Source organism: Cricetulus griseus, chromosome 4 (assembly GCF_003668045.3).
Source record: "Cricetulus griseus strain 17A/GY chromosome 4, alternate assembly CriGri-PICRH-1.0, whole genome shotgun sequence".
Taxonomy (NCBI): Eukaryota; Metazoa; Chordata; class Mammalia; order Rodentia; family Cricetidae; genus Cricetulus; species Cricetulus griseus.
The window spans coordinates 189,699,783-189,722,012 of NC_048597.1; the positions used below are offsets into that span (position 1 = coordinate 189,699,783).

Genomic DNA, 22,230 nt, shown 5'->3' on the forward strand with positions numbered 1-22,230 from the left:
CCCCATAATTCCCTGTTACATTTCTTTTGGTATCAGCACTGTCCAAGTCAGAGACCTAATGGGGTAGGGAACAACACTGTTTGGAGTTCTTTCCTTTTGCTGTTCTCTTTTGATATAGAATTTAGCTATATAGCTCAGACTAGCCAGGTGCTCACTGTGTAGTTTGGACTGCCCTCAAACTCATGGTCCTCCTGCCTTTGCCTCACCAGTGCCGGGATTACAGGGGACACCACCACCCCTGCCTGGTTTTTTGACTCTTTACTTTGGGTGGGTCAGGCAGGGTGTGATGTTTCTTGTTTCTGACTGAGCATTGTGTGGGAAGGAAAGGCTCCATTTTCTGTTTAATTCCCTCTTCTGCCTGCATTTCTTAACAACTTTGTTTCTGAAATAAGTGAGGGCTATACTTTCTTCTTCTGGGCTATGATGCCAAAGACCCATCCCTCCCTCTCTCCCTCCCCTCCCCTCCCTCCCTCCCCTCCCCTCCCTCCTCCCTCCCTCCCCTCCCTCCTCCTCCCCTCCTCCCTCTCCCTCCCCTCCTCCCTCCCTCCCTCCCTCCCCTTCCTCCCTCCTTTCCCCCTTCTTTATTCCTTTCCTTTTTTGATTTTCAAGACAGGGTTTCTTTTTGTAGTTTTGGCAGAGACTCTATGAGTCTCTGGAACTCATAGAAATTTGCCTGTCTCTGATGTGTGCTACCACCAACCACCAGCAAAGACCCTTTCTTATGTTTTAAAGCTATCAAATTCTTTATAGTATGATCTATAAATTGATGAGGAGCCAATCTGGTGAATGTGCTTCTGCCTGAAAACAAAAAATGAAAGTGATCTGGCTTTCCATAACTACTCAACAGATGATATTCTTTCTCAAGTTACTGTAGTTGAACATTTATAGCTTTGTTTCTTTTGTTGCAGGCTTCTTTTCTAGATAGTGTAAGTAATATGGTAATTCATGGCACGTTCACCTCTCCTAGTCTGACCTTCATTCAGCTTAAAACCAGAGATGAGCATATCAAGGTAATACTTATGACTTATTTGATAATTATAACCTGATTTGATATTCTTATAGTTAGGGTGTATATATTAATTAATATTTCTTTTCTAGGTGGGATCACCGTTTGAATTGGTGGTTAGTGGCAACAGATATTTCAACGAGTTAAGCTATATGGTAATTTCTTTATTTTAAGGCTTTATTTATTTATTGTGTGCATGTATGAATGCCGTCACATGTGTCATTATGTATATGGAGGTCAGAAACAACTTTTGAGAGTTGATTGTTTTCTTCTACCATGGATTCTGAGGATCAAACTAAGGTCATTAGGGTTGGGTGGCAAGTACCTTCACTCACCTTGTCACCTGGAAGGCTGGTAATTTCTCACAGAGCTTAAGTTCATGACCTGTTATAGAACCATTTTAAGGGTTGTTTAGCTTATGTCTTCACCAGACTTATTAAATTGCTACAGATTAGTTTTCTCTTTTTATTGTCTGACCAGTTTTCTTTCTTCAACTATGTTTACATTTTCATTTAAAATAGATAACTAAAAATTTTCACCAAGTGTAAAATGTAAATTTCTAGTATATAGACAACATCAATCAATTGTGGAGAATTATGGAATACAAGAAAAAAAAACTTGCCATCATGGCCTTGTAGTTTTTCTAATTAAACCCTCGATAAGATCTCTGTATTCCTTTCCATCAAATAATAGTTTTCAACACAAAGAGATTGTCAGTGCACGAGTGCTATCTCAGAAATGACAGTGATTTGACATACTAAATCCAGTGTTGGATTGGAGAGATGGCTCAGTGGCCAAGAGTATGTACTGCCTTACAAAAGGCCTGAGTTCAGTGCTAAGCACACACATTGGGCAGCTTACAACTGCCTAAAACTTAACTTCAGGGGATTTGAGGCATCTGACCTCTATGGGCACCAAACCCCCGTACAGAAACATTAAAATATTAATGAAGTATTACATGAAGAAAATCCACTTGTTTCAACAGATGCAGGATAGGTTTTTGACATCCACACTTTTATGTTAAAAATATTCAGTGATGCTTAATTGGTGGGAATGTAGTTAACTTGGCAAAGGACAATAATAATAAAAACTATTGCTAACACTTAAGATAAACCAGTTACCTTAATTAATTAATAAAATGTATATATTATATACATGTATTGAAATGTTGCATTGTGTTCCATAAACATCTATCAATTGAAAATTAAAAATGCAAAAAATTGGGAATTAAAGATAACATTTATAATGGACGACATGAATGTTACTGCAATCTAGTGTTTGTTTTAATGTTGTCATTTTTTTTAAACATATATAGACTTTTTTGTCAACCGTCATTTATTCTTCATGGATTCATTGCTGGTCTTAACAATCACAATACCTTTTTTGTTGAAATTTAACTCCCATCTAAAAATTTATCACATAGATTTTTGCATGTAAAAATGTTGTGAAGATAATGTATGTATGCTTAGGTTATTATAAAGATAACTTCAGTTGAAATATGGTAATCTTTAGCAAATAATTGCACTCCTTTTTTTTTTTAATTTTTAGGTAGTATCAAAGGGACAGTTGGTGGCTGTAGGCAAACAAAATTCGAAAACTTTCTCTTTAATACCAGAAGCTTCCTGGGCTCCAAAGGCCTGCATAATTGTATATTATGTTGCAGATGATGGGGAAATTATAAATGATGTTCTAAAAATCCCTGTTCAGTTTGTTTTTAAAAATAAGGTAAGATTTAAGGTGGTGATGTTTAAAACTTTATTTCAGTGAAGTCTGAGAAACATAATCTTTCTTTGCAAAAATATCAGTTATCCTATACTTGGTAGATATGTATTTTCATATTAAGCCCCACAGTTATTATTTGTCAGTTGTGATTCCTGGCTTTAAGACTTTAACTTAAATTCATCAAAATCATTTTGATATTTTTTAAATAGTTGGGTTAATATTGCCCTGGCCTGGAATTCTAGTGGCAACATAGACTGGCTATGGTGTTGACGTTGGTGTGACGATGAGGGGGGTGTAGGGAGAGAGCAGGGCCATTGGAGATGTGTGTGGAAGCAGAGCTGGGTTTGGAATTATCTTCTTCATCAGCTGAAATCTAATGAGAGCAGACTGTCAGTGAGCCTTGCTTTCTGGGGTCTGTGTGGGGCTTGGGGTACTTAGCTTGAGTAACCAGCTTGCACAGGAGACTGCCTCAGCCTCAGCTCTGACAAGAAACCCAGTGCAGTCATCTCACAGACTCAAGAATGAGCCATTGTTATCACTAAACACTTCTGCCTCCATCTTCCCAAGTGAAAGGATCAGTTTCAATGTCATGATTTGTAGAGTATAGCTCTCTTAATACTTCCTTTAGAATCATTAAAATCTTGACAAGTAGCATCAGTTATTCGCACTTTCTTTTATTTAAAATAGTTTACATTAATTTTTCATATGTCAGAAGGTGAATCTAGGGTCTTGTGCATGCTAGCAAATGTGCTAGTGTCAAGCCTCACCCTAGCCCTGAGTAACCTTAACTTTCTTTTAAGTATAATATAAACTTCTATTTTTTTACTTTATGAAAAGTTTTTTTTAAAGAAATAGCAATATATTTTCTTAGTTTCACTTTATAATAATTATCTAAAACAAGTGAATTTTAGAAAGGAGTTATGGAGGCTTAAATTAGTAAACACACTTCTATGGATGGTAGGAAGCCAAGAACATTGCGTAAGATTACCAACAAAGGGAAACAGAACATATTATAGGATATCTTCAAGAAATATTTTTGGACAAATGAAAGATTCAATTTCATTTTCAAAGAGATGCTTACTCTGATTTTTAGGTAATGATGACCACGTTTTCAGACTGAAAGGAAAGGCTCCAGCTAGGGGTCACACTTGACAGGAAGCCAGTCTATAGTTCAGTGACTTAAAGGGAACATCGTGGTTGGCCAGTGTAGTCGAGGGTGCAGTTTTTTTTGTTAGAACTGAGCTAGGTAACACGGAGGTCCTCAGTAGGAATGGGACTTTCCCTCATGACCGAGTTGCAGGCTTTTTGAAGTATTGGACCATGTTTTGGGGAACATAAAGATGAAGTTCAGGAGCCATGGAGCAGAGGAACCTCGTGAGAGTCTGGTCTGGCCATTTCCTTTCTGTTAAGAACTTTTTCCTCTCACACCGCAAAGATTGTTCTGGGAGAGCTCTCATTGTGTTCATTTCTAAGGCAAGTCACCAGCTTGTAGGGACCTACAGTAGTTTTCCTCTCTCCTCTGTCTTCTTTTTGAGGGTGGCCTTCCCCAGGGATGCTAGATTCTGCTGTCCCGTGTTGAGCACTAGCTGAGGACTGAGAAATGGAAAATGGAGAAAGATGGAAAGATGAAGGATAACTGGTGTTTGCACCACAGGGAGATGTTTCATGGATTGCACATATGTGGGAGTTAAAAAAAGTTCCTTTTCTTAGAGAAAAGTTGTGTATGATTTTGGAATTATCCCTGGGTCAAGGCAAAAGTAGAAGCAATGGGTTTTGAGTCCTTGATCTGGAAAAAATGAAATAAATTAATTTTACCTCCTCCTTTTCTTAGATAAAGCTGTTTTGGAGTAAACCCAGTGTCAAGCCTTCTGAGAAGGTCTCTCTTGGGATCTCTGTAACAGAGACCGACTCCATAGTTGGGATTGTAGCTATTGACAAAAGTGTGAATTTGATGAATGCCTCAAGTGATATTACAATGGAAAATGTGAGTTTACTTATTTTTTTGGTGAAAATATGTGTTAAAAGAAAATAAAATAATCATTGTATTACCTTAAATATTTAAAGAAAATTCATTAGTCTCTGTGGATGCAAAAGCTGGGAAACAGAAAAGCCTTAAAAGAAGAAAGTATCTGCATTCCAGTTATGTTGGGCAGAGGCACATGTGTATTTTACATTTACTTTTCTTTTGGTATCTATTATATTTGTAATGCCTATTATTGTCTTTTGGATCTTAATTTTTGTTCTTATTACTAATTATATATACATATATAGTACTAATACGTCCTTGTATCCCTTATGTATATTTACTGTGCTTACTTTAAAAATCTCAATTTGTTTCAATATTAATTTAAAAATTTTCTCTAGTTCTAGGATTTGATGATCAGTGTGTTTTCTAAGCATTTATGAACCCATATGAGTAGTGTATGTATGTGTGTATTCTTAGAAATTTAACCTAGGACATTGTACCATGCTAGGCAAGCTCTCTGTCACTGAGCTACATACTGTGGTTATTTGTTTTATTTTTATTTTTTGAGACAGATTTTTTTTCTTTTTTAATTTTTTGAGACAGAGTTTTTGTGTAGCTTTGTAGACCAGGCTGGCCTCGAACTCACAGAGGTCCACCTGCCTCTGCCTCCCTAGTGCTGGGACTAAATGTGTGAGCTACCAATGCCCAGCTAGACCGATTCTTACTATGTGGCACACTGTTCTCAAACTCATGAGTCTCCTGCTTCAGCCTCCTAGGTTACAAACATATGTGACCACACATGGCTTTCCTATGCTTATTTTAAGTTCTCGAATTGACCTTTGCCATAATTCTGCACCAAATGTTGTGTGCCTCATTGGATTCCTTTACAGTAGGTATACTCTTTAGTAGGTCTGTTTCTCCAGAGCTGACTCTGAAGTGGGTGTGAAGAGCCTGTGGAAGATAGTAGACTTTGGCTTGCTTTTTTTTTGTTGTTGTTGTTAAATTTACATGTGTCATCATGAGTTCCTGAATGCATTAAGGATATTTAATGGGATCTTCCAGGCATGATTTCTATACACAGCTTAGGCAATGTTCTTGTTGAGGTGGGGAGAAAGAAGGGTTTCATGAGGTAGATGTTGCCTGGTGCATGCTTTGTTCACCCCTGAGCAAGAGTAGAAGTGAAGCATTAAGTGAGTCAGAGATGTAGTCCTGAAGTCTTCTCTCCTTTTATGTCTGGCTCTGGCTCCAACTCTGTTGTCTGTCATTGGGGCTGATGACACTTGCCAGCTTGTTGTGGATGAAGTGTTTCTCTTGGTGATTTTCTTTTTGTTGTCTGTTCCAGCATTGCAGTTGCTTACTGTCCATACAGTGAGGCTTGTTAGCATAGCAGAATGCAGCAGCATGGCTGTGGGTGTTTCATTTTGTGATAGAAAGTTTTTTAAAAAAGGTTATTCTTATTGTTTTTATCTCCATGTATGTGTGTATGCATCTGTGTGGATGTATGCCCTGTGTGTATGTGACTGAGGAGCCTGAAAAGAGGGCATTGGATCCCCTGGAACTGGAGTTACAGGTGATTGTGAGCTGCCTGATGTAAGTGCTGGGAACCGAACTCAGGTTGTCTGTAAGAGAAGCAATTGCTTTTAACCACTGAGCCGTCCCTCCAGCTCCTAGGAAGCCTATTATTAACTTTGATTTTTTCATACTTTGTTTGTTTTTTGAGACAGGGTTTCTCTGTGTGGCTTTGGAGCCTGTCCTGGCATTCACTCTTGTAGACCAGACTGGTCTTTAACTCACAGAGTTCCATCTGCCTCTGTCTCCCAAGTGCTGGGATTAAAGGGGTGCACCACCAGCGCCCAGCTTTCTTTATGGTTTTTAATCCTGCCTCTGTCTCTCTTCTGTGTATAATGATAACACCAATAAGAGAGAAGTGTCAAACATTACCTAGAAGGAGATAATACTTGAGGGGTTCTTCCTAGTAAAATACATAAAAAATTGTCACTAATAGCATGTGTGGGTGGGTACAGAAGTTTTCTATTGCTCCCCACAGAGACTCAGTAACTTTAAGCAACAATTCTCTACTCCCAAACCCCTGTGACTAGCTTCTATTAACCTCTATTTACTTTTTATAATATGCCTATTCTAGATATTTTATGTAAATGGAATTCCATAACCTTTGGCTTTTGCTTGCTTTAGTTCACTCAACACAGGATGCTTTCACGACTAAGCTATGCTGTGGCATGCCCCATCAGAAAGCTGTTTCATTGTATGGTTGTCTAGTATTCCATTAAATGCCATATTTTGTCTAGTCCTCTATTGACTGACACTTAAACTTCCCGCCTTTGGCTTTTGTGAATGCTGCAGTGAACACCGGCATGGAAGTACCCCTGAGTTTTTGTTTTTAGTTCTTTTGAGTATATATCTAGGGGTAGAATTGTTGGGTCAGATACTGATTCCTTGTTTACTCTTTTGAGGAAAAGAGAAAGAATTTTTATCAATCCTTTTAGCCTGTTTTATCTATGCTTACTAGCAGTGTCTTTAAAAACAATTGTATTGCTAAAGCGATGCACACAAAATATCTCATTAGTAAAAAATATTTTACTGGTGTTGTTCTAATGCTTTTGTTACCAACGAGTATTTGTCTGCGTATTAATTTATATTCGCTCTTTTGTGAATTTAAGTGATGAACTTCTTACAGAATTTGTGTCAACCCCCCTCACATTAGCCTGTTTGTCTCAGCTAAAAGTATGGCTAAAATTTAATGCTGACCCCTACGTGTTGATCATGCTAATCAGTGACATGTCAGTTCATCCTAGGAGAACCTCGTTTATATTTATAAGGAACTCTGTATGACTGAGCAGAGTAAACATAATTTTAAATAAGAAGTGTAATTGTGGTTGGTGGAATGATAAACAATCACTTATATATTTATGGTACCTTGATTTGTGCCATTTTCAAGTTCAGTAAGCATGGGGATTGTATACTGAATTATTTCTAAGGGATGAGCGGAGGTCAGGATAGACTGATAGGAATCAATTCACTCTGTGTCTTATCTTTGTGCAGGTGGTCCACGAACTGGAACTTTATAACACAGGGTATTATCTAGGCATGTTCATGAATTCCTTCGCTGTTTTTCAGGTATGGATAGTTGATCAAATAATCTGAAAATATATTAATGTCTTTTTGACTTTTAGGATTTTTAATTAATTATTTTTTTGAAGATTTATTTATTTTATGTACAAGTGCTCTATCTGCATGTACACCTTTATGCCAGAAGAGGGCATCAGATACCACTAGAGATGGTCGTGAGCCACCAAGTTATTGCTGGGAACTGAACTCAGGACCCCTGGAAGACCAGGCTGGCCTCAAACTCACAGAGATCCGCCTGCTTCTGCCTCCTTAATACCAGAAGCTTCCTGGGCTCCAAAGGCCTGCATAATTGTATATTATGTTGCAGATGATGGGGAAATTATAAATGATGTTCTAAAAATCCCTGTTCAGTTTGTTTTTAAAAATAAGGTAAGATTTAAGGTGGTGATGTTTAAAACTTTATTTCAGTGAAGTCTGAGAAACATAATCTTTCTTTGCAAAAATATCAGTTATCCTATACTTGGTAGATATGTATTTTCATATTAAGCCCCACAGTTATTATTTGTCAGTTGTGATTCCTGGCTTTAAGACTTTAACTTAAATTCATCATGTCTTTTACTATTTTAAACTCTTTCATAATTATCATGATCAAGACTAACCTCTATTGGAAGTGTGACTGAAGTTCACTGTTGTATAAATCTAATCTGAGTGGAGAGATACACCCTTTCAGTTTTAAAAGCAAATGGAAAAATATGCTGATTCACTCTTAGGTTAGTGGAATTGTCACTAAAAACATTTTTTCTATTACATTACTGTATTTGACTTTGAAAAGTATGTTTGTATGAGAGAAGAAGGGAAGAGGGAAAGATACACACACACACACAAACACACACACACACACACACACACACACACACACACACACACACACCTATGTACCTAAGTCTCCCAAATGGGAGTGTGGGGGATTTCTATGATTAAAGAAAATTAAAACTTTGATTTTGATTTTATTTTAATTAAAAGTTTTTATAATTTTTTTTCTAGGAATGTGGTCTCTGGGTGTTGACAGATGCAAAACTTGTAAAGGATAACATTGATGGTGTTTGTAAGTTAAACCTGACAACATGCTTAACTGGATATATTTTACCTCATATATTGAATATTACTTATAATGGGAAGGTATTTTCTGGTTGGAGCTGACTGCTATGGCTAAAGTGCTGGGACTTTGGAAGTACGTATAAGATGACAAGGAATGTCCTCCAGGCTCCTGACTACATCTTTGGAATGGATATTTTCCTTTTGGCTTCTGTAGTTTAGTTTTTAAAGTGGGGTTATAGTTGGGGACGTATTGGATGATCCCGTGATTTTAGTTTGTATCACAAACTGTGTTGTTATTTTGAAATTAGTTAAAAGGAACAAATTTTTGAAGCATTAGGGTCTTCTTAGCATCAGTCAAATTCTGGAGGGTAACCAAGTACACTGGCAGTGGCTTGTAATATTTGGGGGTCTATGGGGACTGAATGGCCAACAAACTCCAAAAGAAGTAACCCATTCTGAGCACTGGACTTTTTATTTCTTAGGATACAGTGTCTAGTAGGGCATTGTCACTCTGTTATAGGGTAACCCATTTTAAAGTTATGTACATGTGTGTACGTATACAAGAGTGCTGGTGTTCTTAGAGGATGGAGATGTTGGCTCTTGAGTAAGAATGGTTGTGAGCTGCCTTACATGGGTGCTGAGAATCAAACTTGGGTTCCCTGAAAGAGCAAAAGAGCAATAAATGCTCTTAACTGTTGAACCATTTCTTTAGCTCTGTTATAACTCTCTCTCTCTCTGTCTCTCTCTGCCTCTCTGTCTCTGTCTCTCTCTGTGTGTGTGCATGTGTGTGCATGCATGCATTTTAAAGAAGCTTCCAAAAGGTTTCTGTTTGACTTTCTAAATTGTCTTTAGTGTTATTTGACCATCTACATATTCCCTCTTCTACCCTGCTGTCTCACACCTCACCAATTTAACCTTCCTATTCTATTATTCCCCCTTTAAGCCTTTATACCATAGCTCCTTCTCTCTCTTCCTTTGAAAGTGCTCCCTGTGCCCTCCTACTAATTTGCTGACCTCTGTGGGCATTCCAAATGAAACACACTTCTGAAGATTCAAAGCTAACATCCAAAAAATGAGGGAAAACATGCAGGCTGTCTGTCTCTTACCCTCTCTCATCTCTGCCTGGCTTCCAGCTGTCATCCTGACCCTCTTGTCCACTGCCTACTAACATTGTTTTCCACAGCACCATTTTTCATATTGATGCCAGAGCTCACTTAGCAAAACATGGGCTACCTTATGTTTTTCTTTGTTTTAGATCCCCAGTGATCATTATTTACAAAATGTGGTCCAAAGCCTTTAGTATGACTTACATACTCAAAATCTGAGCCCAACGTTCCTTCTCTTCTTACTGATGCCATTTTTAGCAAGTACTCACTATGTATTCTGGCAACTGTTTTGTGTTCAACTTAGCTTTTTCTTCTCCACATGCTGCCCTTTATCTCAAGACTCAATGAAAGGAAATGTAATGCAGACAGCTCACTGCAGAAGGAGTAATTTCTACTGAGATTCCTTTCACCATTCAGATTCCTTGTAAAGTTAACTATTTTCTGTTTAGTAGACCTTATTGTCATCCTTTCATGTTTACTGCAATGTTTCTATCTTCTCCATAGACTATAAAGAGATTTCATTGTAGTAACCTTTATTTATAGCCCTGTGGTGTAATTTTCTTTGCATTATATTTAAAAAATTTTTTTTGAGACATGGTCTCTCTACATAGCATTGGTTGTCCTGAAAATTACTATGTAGTATTTGCCTGCTTCTGCCTCCCGAGTGCTAGCGTTAAAGGTGTGTACCACCATGCTCAGCTCAGATTTTGAAATAATTAGATTTATAGAAAATTGAAAAACAGAGATAGATGACCCAAAGTCTATATAGCCACATTTTTTTTTTTTAGTTGTAAAATCCAACAAATGAACTAACTATAGTGTCTTAGGCTGACACAATGAGCTTTCAAAGAAGGAGAGTATAAAAATCAGGTGGGTTTAAAAAGTGATGTATTTTAATAATTTAACTTGAAAATAGGCAACTAAACTCTTTAAGTTTTCAGTTATTGACATTGGGACAGAGTATACTGAAAAAATATTTTTTAGTTCTGAGGTCACTGTCCATGTGTTTTGGCACGTCATCTGACTTGTCTGTTGCTCAAGCTTCTTCAGAGAATGAGAGAGTTGAACAAGATAAATTCTACACCCTAACCCTAACCCTAGCCCTAACCCTAACCCTTCTAGGTAGTGGGTTCTGGGAGCCAAGCTTGCAATAATTTCTCTCCAGTGCCTTTTCCTTCCTCACCATCGTCAATGTTTGTTGCAGATGATACTGCAGAATATTTTGATCGGTCTGCGGAGGAAAATGAGGGGAACTGGATTGGTTTTCAAGACTTTTCTTTGGTTAGCAACCCACATGTCAGGAAACATTTTCCAGAAACATGGATTTGGCTAGACTCCTACATGGGGTAAAGATTTGTAAAGTTCTTTGTCCATTTATGTTTTGCTTAGTGTATATTTTGGGGAATACTTGCCCACTTTCTAATGTATTTGAAGCATAAATTTTGTGTGTTGATGAACTAAGTAGATTAAGGAGTTTGGGGTTTCAGTGATGTTGATTGAATCTAACTGTGGTGTTTGGTTGAGTCACATGCAGATCATGGCCATAAAGTTTTAGCAAGGACAGAGTGGGGCTTTGTAGATGAAAGGTGAATTAAACTTCCTTGAAGTCTCCTGGTTTGTGTTGGAAGAAAATCCATAACAGAACTGATAAGAATTCAAACAAAAACAAACACCCAGGAAGTTATCTGTAAATTGAGAGAGGAATATTGGAGTAAAGCTTAAAAACTTGTATTTAAATAAAAGTTTGTGAAAATATAGTAATCAATTTAGAAGGTATGAAGTTTGTAGAAAGATTTTGTTGAAGCACACAAAGTATGATGCTATAAAGTATTTCTTGAGAAATTGAGATGCTATGTGATTTTAAACTAGGATATATAACTGATATAAATATGAAAATTAAAATTCTTCCAAAATTGTTAGTTATGTTGACTTATTTGGAATTATGTGAAATCTTGGTTTTGTAATTTCTGCATTTGTCTTGACTTCAGATCCAAGGTTTACCAAGACTTTGAAGTTACTGTACCCGATTCCATCACTTCCTGGGTGGCTTCTGCTTTTGTGATCTCGAAAGACTTGGGTCTTGGGTTAACAACTGCTCCAGCAGAGGTATTTACAGAGGAGGGTCTCTCCAATCTAATGAAATGAGGCTTAGAAAAAAATTCACTATCCATTGCTTTATTTATCACAGTTTTCTGTACCTTTACCTTTCTGCTTTTATCTACGTTACCATCTTTGAGAAAGTTATTATTATCTATAATTTTATTTACTTTTATTTCATGTGCATTGGTGTTTTGCCTGCATATATGTCTGTGCAAGGGTGTCGAATCGCATGGAACTGAAGTTGCAGACAGGTGTGACTGCCATGTGGGTGCTGGGAATTAAACCTGGGTCCTCTGGGATAGCAGGCAATGCTGCAATGCTTTTAACCACTGAGCCATCTCTCCCTAAGAACAGCAAGTGTTCTTAACCTGTGATCTATTTCCCCAGCCCCTATTTGGTTAAAAAGCTTATTATTGACCTGGTGTAATAACTTCCAAAGGCCAGGTCACTTTAAAGATGAGCACAGCTTCTCAGAGCGTCTCCTAGTAGACAGTCCTTCATGTTTATGCTTGGGAATATGAGGATCATGAATATCCTTAGCCCAATAGGCATCACTCCAATTATACCTGAAAGCCTGTATAACAGATATTTTGTGTTGCCTCCATACCATTCTTAAGTGAAAGTTGTAGAATTCAAAGTGCTTTGGGTTTGTATATGGAACTGTGGTGGAAGCTCAGGTTGTTTAAACAGATTCTTTATTTACATGAATATCTGAGCAAATATTCAATATCTATAAAAACATTTACTTGGCACCTTCAATTATATGATCTGTAGAGTCAAATGCACCAAGCAACCAATTATGTTTCTATATTCCAATTAACAAACCATATGCTAAGTTTGGCAGATAAGTCAAGAATCATGAGGAATATATGACAGTAGTTGTTCATTGTTTGGGACAATCCTAAGTATTTTATTGTAGATCTTCATTCCACAAAGTGCCACTAGTGTCCTTCAATCACTGTGACAATTTAAAATGTTCAGTGTACAAATGTCCACCTAAGTCTGGCAGTATGCTCAACCTTTTGAAATTTGTGAGATGGTCTTGGCATTTACAAAGTTCAGAATTAAGAAATATGCAACAAAATTTCAAAAAATAAACATCTCAATAAAACCTTCTATGTTTAAATTGTATTGGTCCACATTTGTGTTGGCTTTGCCTGCATGTGGCCCACAAGGGCATGGGTTGGACATACCTTCTAGAGGGACTTCTGTTGTTGAGACCACTGGCTTAAAGTAACCCCATTCAATTTCAGGTAGGGGAGTGGGGCTTGGCCTCTCCTGTAGGTCTTGGTAACAGTTTCAGAGTTGAGTCACCAAGAAGCAGATAGGTGTGTCTGTGTACATGTGAGAACACAGTAAGCAGAACATTACTGGGTGGGTCACATTGAGATTTCCCCAGGTGAGTCTCAAGCAGGAACTGTTGGATTGGAGGGTTAACTTTTGAAGTTATTATGGAGTCAATACAGACTGGATAACAGAGGGGCAACTTGTTTTGGTATCATAGAGAATGGGATATGGCTCTGGTACCTTCCCTTGTAGGTACTATATGAGCCTGTAGTAGTCTCAGAGATTTCTGAATGCCATTTCTTAATAAATAAAAATGGAATGAAACACCCTTATAGGGGTATAATTATTGCATGAATAATTTATGGAGTACTTGATCTCTGCTGGGTCCTTAATGCAGTACAGTGGTTACTATGCTAAGTAACAGTCAAGTCTTTATTTGGTGTAAGTTGTTACTTGGTGTTATAGGCGGTACAAGTTCTGTGGATATTGCTCCTAACTGTATGTCAGTGAAGCATTTGTGTCTGAATTAAAACATGTATTCATTGTGTTTTTTCTAGCTGCAAGTCTTCAAACCGTTTTTCATTGACTTGAATCTTCCCTACTCTATTATCAGAGGTGAAGAATTTGCTTTGGAAGTGATCATATTCAATTATTTGGAAAGTACCACTAAGGTAATGTGCCCAAGGTTTTGTGATTATTTACACTTTGAGACAAAACAGTGGATGGAGGATCAATTGGTTGCATGGTACTTGAGAATCAGGGTCTCTGAGCTTTTTTTTTTTTTTAATAAAAAAACAACTGTTTTTGGCTTTTATATGTTTTTATTGGTTTTTATCCTTTTAACTTGGTAATTGACACTTTTAGAAAAATTTAATTTACTCTTTGATAACTTCATACCTGCATATGACACATTCTAGTCAACTTCTCCTCCAACTTTCTTTTGGTTTTGTATTGTGACTCACTTGCTTTTAACAAGGGCCACCCACATGAGCATGTGTGTGGAGCTGTTCACTACAGTATAGGCAGCTTTCTGGTTTCGACACCACTGAAGACAGGGACTTCCATAGTCATTAGAACTTCCAGCAGCTCCTCAAGGATAGGCTGGATCCTGAGAGTACCTTACCCAGCCATAACTGAGTGTTGTTGGCCAAGTCTTGGCATTAACTTCTGCTCATTGCATCGGCCAAGGCTGAGAACAGCACTAATCTATGGGTATAAACATAGATAGAGTAGGCCTTAGGAATAATCAGAAGGCAGTTGGTTACAGCCATAGTTGTCATTCCACTAGTGCATCAATGGGCATATCTTGCCTGACAGATTGGTATTATAGCGTACAAGACCCACATATGGGCAATTATTTTAGTTAGGGCAGCTCTTACAAAGGAAAACATTTAATTGGAACTGGCCTACAGTTTCAGAGGTTTAGTCCATTATCGTCATGGTGGGAAACATGGCAGTGTGTAGGCTGACATGGTGCTGGAGAAGGAGCTGGGAGTTGGTCTGCAGGTAACAGCAGGAGACTGCAAGCCACACAGGGTGTAGCTTGAGCATATGACTCCTCAAAGCCCACCAGCACATTGATGCACTTCCTCCAACAAGGCCACACCCCCTAGTAGTGTCACTCCCTATGAGCCTATGGGGGTCATTTTCTTTTCACCACCACAGTAATGTCATTGATAATTTTTCTCCCTAAGTTACCTATATAGCAACTTTTGGCATTATGAGGGTTAGCTAACAAGGAGGAAGTTTCTGGTTTAGTTGTAGCATGATTTTCTTTGAAGGATAACTAAAGTGTGTGGTATCTTCAGCAATAGGGTCTTACCAAGACAATGACTATAACCTGTATTTTTCTGGGGTTCTTTGGGGCCTCCCTGACCAGTGACTTTTAGGGAGCTATCACATGCTTGACACTCCTCCACGAATTTTGTACTTTGATGGGAGATTGAAAATATATGTATGTTACTGATTTCTTCTGCTAATATTAATGTCTGGGTCTATCACTAGGATCTTTGCATATTATCTTAGTTTTCCAGTACAGATCCTTCCATTGAGCCCAGGAACTTCCTTTTGGTCTTTCTCTCTCCCACCTCCCCTGCATTTCCTCCTGGTCTTCTGTATGCAGAATGCGTTTTCTCTTCTTATTACCGTTCTGTACCTGCTGCAGTTGGTAAGAATTTATTCTCTCTGAGACAGATGGCAGACAGGATTCCTTTCCTGAGAAACTTCACCCACTCTGTTATGTTTGTTTCCGTGGTTATAAAGTGTATTATGTGTTCAGGGATTTATTTTGTGAGTCATGTTCCTGTGTCTCCTTAGGCAGTTTGCTGGAAGGCAGGGCTTAGGACTTATCTACATCTACGGTTCTTGCTGCACTTATAGTTGCCTTAGCCAAATGGTTTGGTTTTCTGTCCTGGAGTAATTAGGCATATGCTATTAGCTTTATTGTCTGAAATGCCGTACTATCTTTAAGTATGCACATCTGCATAGTAAATCAAAATGTTTACTTTTTTTTTGTGTGTGTGTGTGTTGCAGATTGAATGGGCACAGGTCTACTACTGAGCTATTTCTCTCAGCTCCAGCTTTTTGTTTTCTAACTGTGCTTTTTAAAAATAATTTATTCTTTTAAATTTCATTTTATATTCCAACCACAGTTCTCTCTCTCACTCTTCCTCCTGCCTTTCCTTCCTCAGTCCACCCCCCCATCCCATCTACTCCTCCTCATGGGTAAGGGCTCCCATAAGGAGTCACAAAATCTGGCACAATAGGTTGGGGCAGGGCCAAGTCCCTCTTCCATTCATTAAGGCTGAGCATGACATCCCACCATAGGGAGTGGGGTCTAATAAAGTAGCTCATGTACCAGGTTTATATGATGGTCCTACTGCCACTGAGCATGGCATCCCACCATAGTGCTTTCTAATGTGGTCAGAATGTTATAGTATAATAATGAACAGATTTAGAGAAAGCCTAATATCCAGTCTGCCAATCATTAGCAGATAACTTAATAACATGATTAGAGTTTCCTTACCTATTTTATGAGAATCATGATCATATTTGAGAGGCAGAGTCAGGAGGATTGCTGCAAGTTTGAGGCTAGCCTGGCCTTCGTAATGAATTCCAGGTTTACAAAGTGATTTCAAGCCTGGAAAAATACTATTTAAGGAGAATAGAAAGTTTTGTCATTGTAATAAAACTTTGTAATCAGATATGCTTTAGAGCAGTGGTATCGAATGCCTTTCATCCTAGTACTCAGGAGGCAGAGGCATTTGGATTTCTGAGTCTACAGAGCAAGTTCCATGAAAACCAGGAAAACCAGGAAAACCAGGAAAACCAGGAAAACCAGGAAAACCAGGGCTACATAGAAAAACCTTGTCTCAAAAAAAAAAAAAAAAGAAAGAAAGAAAAGAAAAGAAAGGCTTTAGGACTTATGTATTAACCATACCTTTCATTGAATAATTTTTGCAGAGACTCTCAGTAGCTAAAACAATATTTCAACCTATTTGTCTCATGCTTCCCTAATGGGACCTGTATCTCCTGGAATGTCACAGTTAAATCAAGAGGTGGTGAAACTAATATTTGCAATGGCCTTTTTGTGGATAGTCTACCACTTCAGGGTCTTGTGTAACAGGTTATTTAAAGGACTGGAAATGAAGCCTAAGAATGCCTTTCCCCAGATGTGTCTTGAGGTAGAAGGGGAATGCATACAATAAATCCAGTTTTCTCTGTTTTCCTTTCTGTTTTTTCCTAATCTTGGTCTCAGTTTTCTCCTGTTTTGAGTCTCATACTTGTAACAGCACTTAAAACAGTGACAGACGCTCTGCAGAGAAGCATTTTTTTTTTTTAATACAAAACTTTGGGTTTTGTAATTTCCCTCCTAGGTTATAGTGCTCATTGAGGAAAATGACACCTCTGGCATTATAATGTCTTCAAATGATGCCAATGACACCACGTACCAGCAGACCGCTCTGGTTCCCAGTGAGGATGGCGTTACTCTGCTTTTCCCCATCAAACCAACACAGTTGGGGGAAATTCCCATCACAGTGAAAGCTGCCTCATCCACTGCTACTGATGTGATCACCCGAAAGATTTTAGTAAAGGTAAATATTTGGGGTATAGATGGATACAGTGGAAACACAACATGGAATTGAAAAGCAAATGGGAGATGGTATTTGTGTGTCAAATTTGTTGGTAATCTTAAATGTCCTCTCCTCCACCCTTTTGGTAATGCCTAGTTGTTTTCTCATCTGTTGGTAAAATATAACACATGTATGCTTTAAAGATATTGCCATTTTCCTCTTTAAATCTGAGTAGAAGCATGACTATTATTAGGATGGTCAAGTATTTTTTTTTTAAGATTTTATTTATTTATTATGTATACAGTCTTCTGTCTGCACGCCAGCAGAGGACACTAGATCTCATTCAAGGTGGTTGTGAGCCACCATGTGGTTGCTGGGAATTGAACTCAGGACTTCTGGAAGAACAGTTAGTTCTTAACTGCTGAGCCATCTCTCCAGCCCAGCCCTGGTCAAGTTTTTTTTTTTTTTTTTTTTTTTTTTTGAGACAGGGTTTCTCTGTGTAGCTTTGGAGCCTATCCTGGCACTCGCTCTGGAGACCAGGCTGGCCTCAAACTCACAGAGATCCTCCTGCCTCTGCCTCCTGAGTGCTGGGATTAAAGGTGTGAGCCACCAATGCCTGGCCCTGGTCAAGCATTTTTAAGTAGTCATTTACACCCATAAACTGTGTTGTATTGGGATCCTATTGGATCATGGTCAGGTTGATAGGGTAGAGTGGGCATTTTGGAACTTCTCCAAGTAGATTTTGGAGACTGTTTTGAGAGGACATTGTACACAAAGCACAGCCCAGCATAGAGAACCACTCTTGTTCTGGGGCGGAATTACCTTGGATTTCAATCTCTGTCTGGTTAAACTGATTTCAGTTAAGTTTGTTTAGTGCCTCTGTTTGGATAACAGCAGATGAATCCACTCCCCAGTGTTTTTTTTTGTCACATTTTCCCCTTATCATTTCCACTTCCATTCCAGTTCCATGAAATGCTTTCTCAATTTAACTAGAAAGCACATGCTTAACTCATTTGAAGTCAGACACAAGAAACGGTAAGTAGGTACGTACTTGTGTAACTGCATCCACAGAGTGCTAGGTGTTTGTCTTCCTACCTGCACACAGTTCTCCATGAACAGATAAGCAGTCACCATGCTGTGTTCCTTTCCCCACAGGCTGAAGGAATAGAGAAGTCATATTCACAGTCTGTCTTACTGGATCTGACCGAAAACCAAGCACAAATTATGCAGAAAACTTTGAATTTCTCATTTCCTCCAGACACGGTCAAAGGCAGTGAAAGAGTTCAGATCACAGCAATTGGTAAGAGTAGTGTGTGTCACCATGCTCTGGCTGATGTGCATGTGCTAATATATTTTCATCTATTTATAGATATATTGTCTTACTTAGTCCTTGTGGGAAGAGATTGTGGAAGGTTTTAGTTGGTGTCAACTGCTGTGACTTAGATCAGTGCTTTTTAACATGCAGCACACACGTGGAGGTCTTCCTTGACAAAGAACCCTGGTTTAGTATGTCTGGGGAGGGTCTGAACTTGCTACCTCTTCCCTCCTTTCTTCCTCCTCCCCTGTCACTTAAACTTCCTTCCTTTTTCTCAAGATGAAACACTGGGTTTTATGCATGCCAGACAAGTACTTTACTCCTGAACTATATAACTGGCTTTGTTTTATGAGATAAGGTCTTGGTATGCAGCCCAGGCTAGCCTTGACATCCAGAGCCATGCATCCCAGCTTCTTTGCTTGGATTCATGGGATGTTTCATCATGCCTGGCTTGACTCTCTGAATTTCTGAGGTGATGGCAGTGCTTCTGGGGTATAGATACACCAAGTAGCAAGGCTACAAGCACTATGGCTAGAGGGAGGAGTGTCTTTTACAGCAGAGCTCCTGGACTCTGTGACTCTTGACTACTGCTGAGGATCCTAATCTTACATAAAATGTTTTAAAACACAAATATCTGGGCTTTTCTCTAGACCTGCTAAATTAGAATTTCTTAGTCTATGGTCAGGACAAGTATAGTTTGAGAACTTCTCACCAGGGAGTCTGGTAAGCAAGACTTGAGAGCCCTTGCCTAGACCACTTTTCTGGGCAACCTTCACAGTAGGAACGTTACTTCTAGTTACCTTAATCTAAAATGCTTTTAAATTAAACATAGCTTTTCCAGTGTACCCGAGTCTCCTTCAGAATTAAATGTCAATTCCTGCCATTTTGATTTAAAGGAACACTTAGTTTATACCCTATCATTATTTAGGCAGAAGCATCCCGACTCATCACATAATCTATAAGTTAAGTTCTATGGCATTGTTCTTACTTTGGTTGTGTCTTCTCTGCCCCACTTGCTTCTATGATCGATACCTGTGCTGAGCTGAGACTACCTATGCCAGCAGGTCAGAGTGAGTGAGCATTCCCCACTGAACTGAATGTTTTGTGCTTTCAGGAGACATTCTTGGTCCTTCCATCAATGGCCTGGGCTCATTGATACGGATGCCTTATGGTTGTGGTGAACAGAACATGATAAATTTTGCTCCAAATATTTACATTTTGGATTATTTGACTAAACAGAAACAGCTGACAGATAATTTAAAAGAAAAAGCCCTTTCATTTTTGAGGCAAGGTAAGCATTAGATGTATACTTTTAGTTGTTAAAAAAGTTTGTGTTTTATGAGTCAGGGTCTCTGTGCGCCATGTTTCAGAACAGATGGGAGTTGTATCTGTATGTGGTTGGTGGCACTAGATGGTACTGATGTGCTGAAGGTCAGGCAGTGGGAGGTTCCTCTTGTCTTCCTGAAGCCAATTGTTCTTTAGCTGCTGCTAATTTCAAACTCTTTAGGAACCAACAAGGAATGAATGCTCATTTGTGGTCATTTATTCTCTGTTTTTTCTGGAGACAGAGTCTTAAGTAGCTCAGGTTAGTTTCAGGTTAGAACAGTGTGTACAGAGTAGGTGGTTGCACCTCTGAAAATGGAAGATGTGACTCAATGAGCTGTGATGACGGCACAGCTGTGGTTAACCTGGGTTGAGTGAGATCACACCAGTGTGAGCTATGTCAGTCCAGGTAGGACCGAGTGGGAACCAAGGGTCACACAAAGAAAAATTGAGGGGCATCAGAGTTTGGGATCTAGCTGAGTGAAACCTGAGTTCTCATGTGAGGTGGGGAGAGGTATGCTTTCCTTCTATTAGGAGCATATATGATGCTGACATTCTGGCTGGCTCTGCAACCCAGCAGCTGATAAAAGGAGGTTATTCGAAATCTAGCACTTGCTACTTTTCATATAGAGATGTTGATTTAAAAATGCTATTCTTTTAGTTGGGAGATGGTGGCATACGCCTTTAATCCCAGCACTCTGGAGGCAGAGGCAGGTGAATCTCTGTGAGTTCAAGGCCAGCCTGGTCTACAGAGCACATTCCAGGATAGGCTCCAAAGCTGCACGAAACCCTGTCTTGAAAACCAAACTAAACTAAAGAACCAAAAAATTATTCTTTTAATGTGTGTGTAGGGCATTTATATTTTAAATGTATATACACAGGAACTGTTATTTTTGAAAATTCTATTATGATTAGATTTAAGAAGGGGTATCAAGTGCTGTCTGTGTTAAACCATGGCATGTTGATTTTTACATCTTGGCTTAATGGTCATAGTAAGAAGATGAATAAAAGCTGTAGAGGAGTGTTAAAACTTAACTCTGTACTTTCTGAGAACAAGATTTCAGTTTGTACTGAGATTTATTAGTTTCTCTGGTTTCAACTAGATAGTACATACAGATTAGATTGGCATTTTATAATTTGATATGAATTCATTGTTATATTTTAATAAAGCAAAATAGCTCATAAAATGCCATATGATTCATGTTTATGTATTGTCTTGTGAACTGTAATTTTTGCTGATCAAATATTTTGAATGCTTAAACTTTTAATTTTTATTATATACATATGAGAGTTTTGTATGCATGCATGTCTGTGCACCACATATGTGCCTGGTGCTTGCAGAGGCCAGAAGATGTTAGATCCCGTGGGCCTGGGGTTACAGATGGTAGTAACATACCAAGTGGATAGGTTCCTCTGGAAGAGCCGCAAGTGCTCTTAACTGTGGGGCCATTGCTCCAGTAATGTAAATTCTATTTGAATGGGTTGAACCACTTAAAGAACTATTCATCCTTGGAGGTGACTTGGCTTGTCCTTGTGACACTTTGCTTAGGGTTCTGACAGCTCAAGCCCTAGTCCTTGCTCTTTTCCAAAGACAAACTGGCTGGGTTGTTATCAAACCAGCTTTCAAAGCCAGCTGGCGATAAAGCTCATGGTTTGTTTTTTGCCTAGCATGATCGGGGCCCTGGGTTTGATCCCCATCCTGGAAACAAGGTTCCAAGTAGCCCTCTGGGGCTCTCCTCTGATGCTTATTGGTTTCTAGAAGTGTGTATCAACCAGAGGGAGAAAAAACTTAGGTCTCCAAGTGCCAAGAAGTCCTCCACATGTTAACCTTTATTGGTGTCATGGGAGAAAGTGGTTAAGACACTAGCCATGGGCACTATCTTGGGTCTGTTTCCTCAGCCACTCAAGAGTTGCAGGTTCCTCCACCTGTAAGATGAAATAATAAAAGTACTTACATGGTATTGAGAGACCAGGAGTTAGAGACTCCCAGTTAAGCAGAAAGATAGGAGGAGGGGCCAAGGCTAGGTAATAAAGGTGCCAATTTTCAAGATGTTGGGCTTCTACCTCACCCTCCTGATTCAAGACAAAAGCCTAGCAGCTTGAAACAAAAGCCTTGGCTGCTGGCACATTCCTTTAATCCCACCACT

General features: G+C 38.8%; 1 protein-coding gene across 2 annotated transcripts in view; it reads left to right on the forward strand.

Moving 5' to 3' along the window:
- The window catches only part of Cd109 (CD109 molecule), a 95,211-nt gene that overhangs the window by 51,351 nt on the left and 21,630 nt on the right, over positions 1–22,230 (forward strand). For both annotated transcript variants that reach the window (XM_027411077.2, XM_027411078.2), the window contains 12 exons: positions 909–1,010; positions 1,099–1,161; positions 2,555–2,731; positions 4,560–4,712; positions 7,755–7,829; positions 8,826–8,886; positions 11,190–11,331; positions 11,974–12,091; positions 13,930–14,043; positions 17,248–17,466; positions 18,601–18,745; positions 19,875–20,051. In XM_027411077.2, coding sequence (XP_027266878.1) covers positions 909–1,010; positions 1,099–1,161; positions 2,555–2,731; positions 4,560–4,712; positions 7,755–7,829; positions 8,826–8,886; positions 11,190–11,331; positions 11,974–12,091; positions 13,930–14,043; positions 17,248–17,466; positions 18,601–18,745; positions 19,875–20,051 — 1,546 coding nt within the window. The remainder of the gene's footprint in view (positions 1–908; positions 1,011–1,098; positions 1,162–2,554; positions 2,732–4,559; positions 4,713–7,754; positions 7,830–8,825; positions 8,887–11,189; positions 11,332–11,973; positions 12,092–13,929; positions 14,044–17,247; positions 17,467–18,600; positions 18,746–19,874; positions 20,052–22,230) is intronic.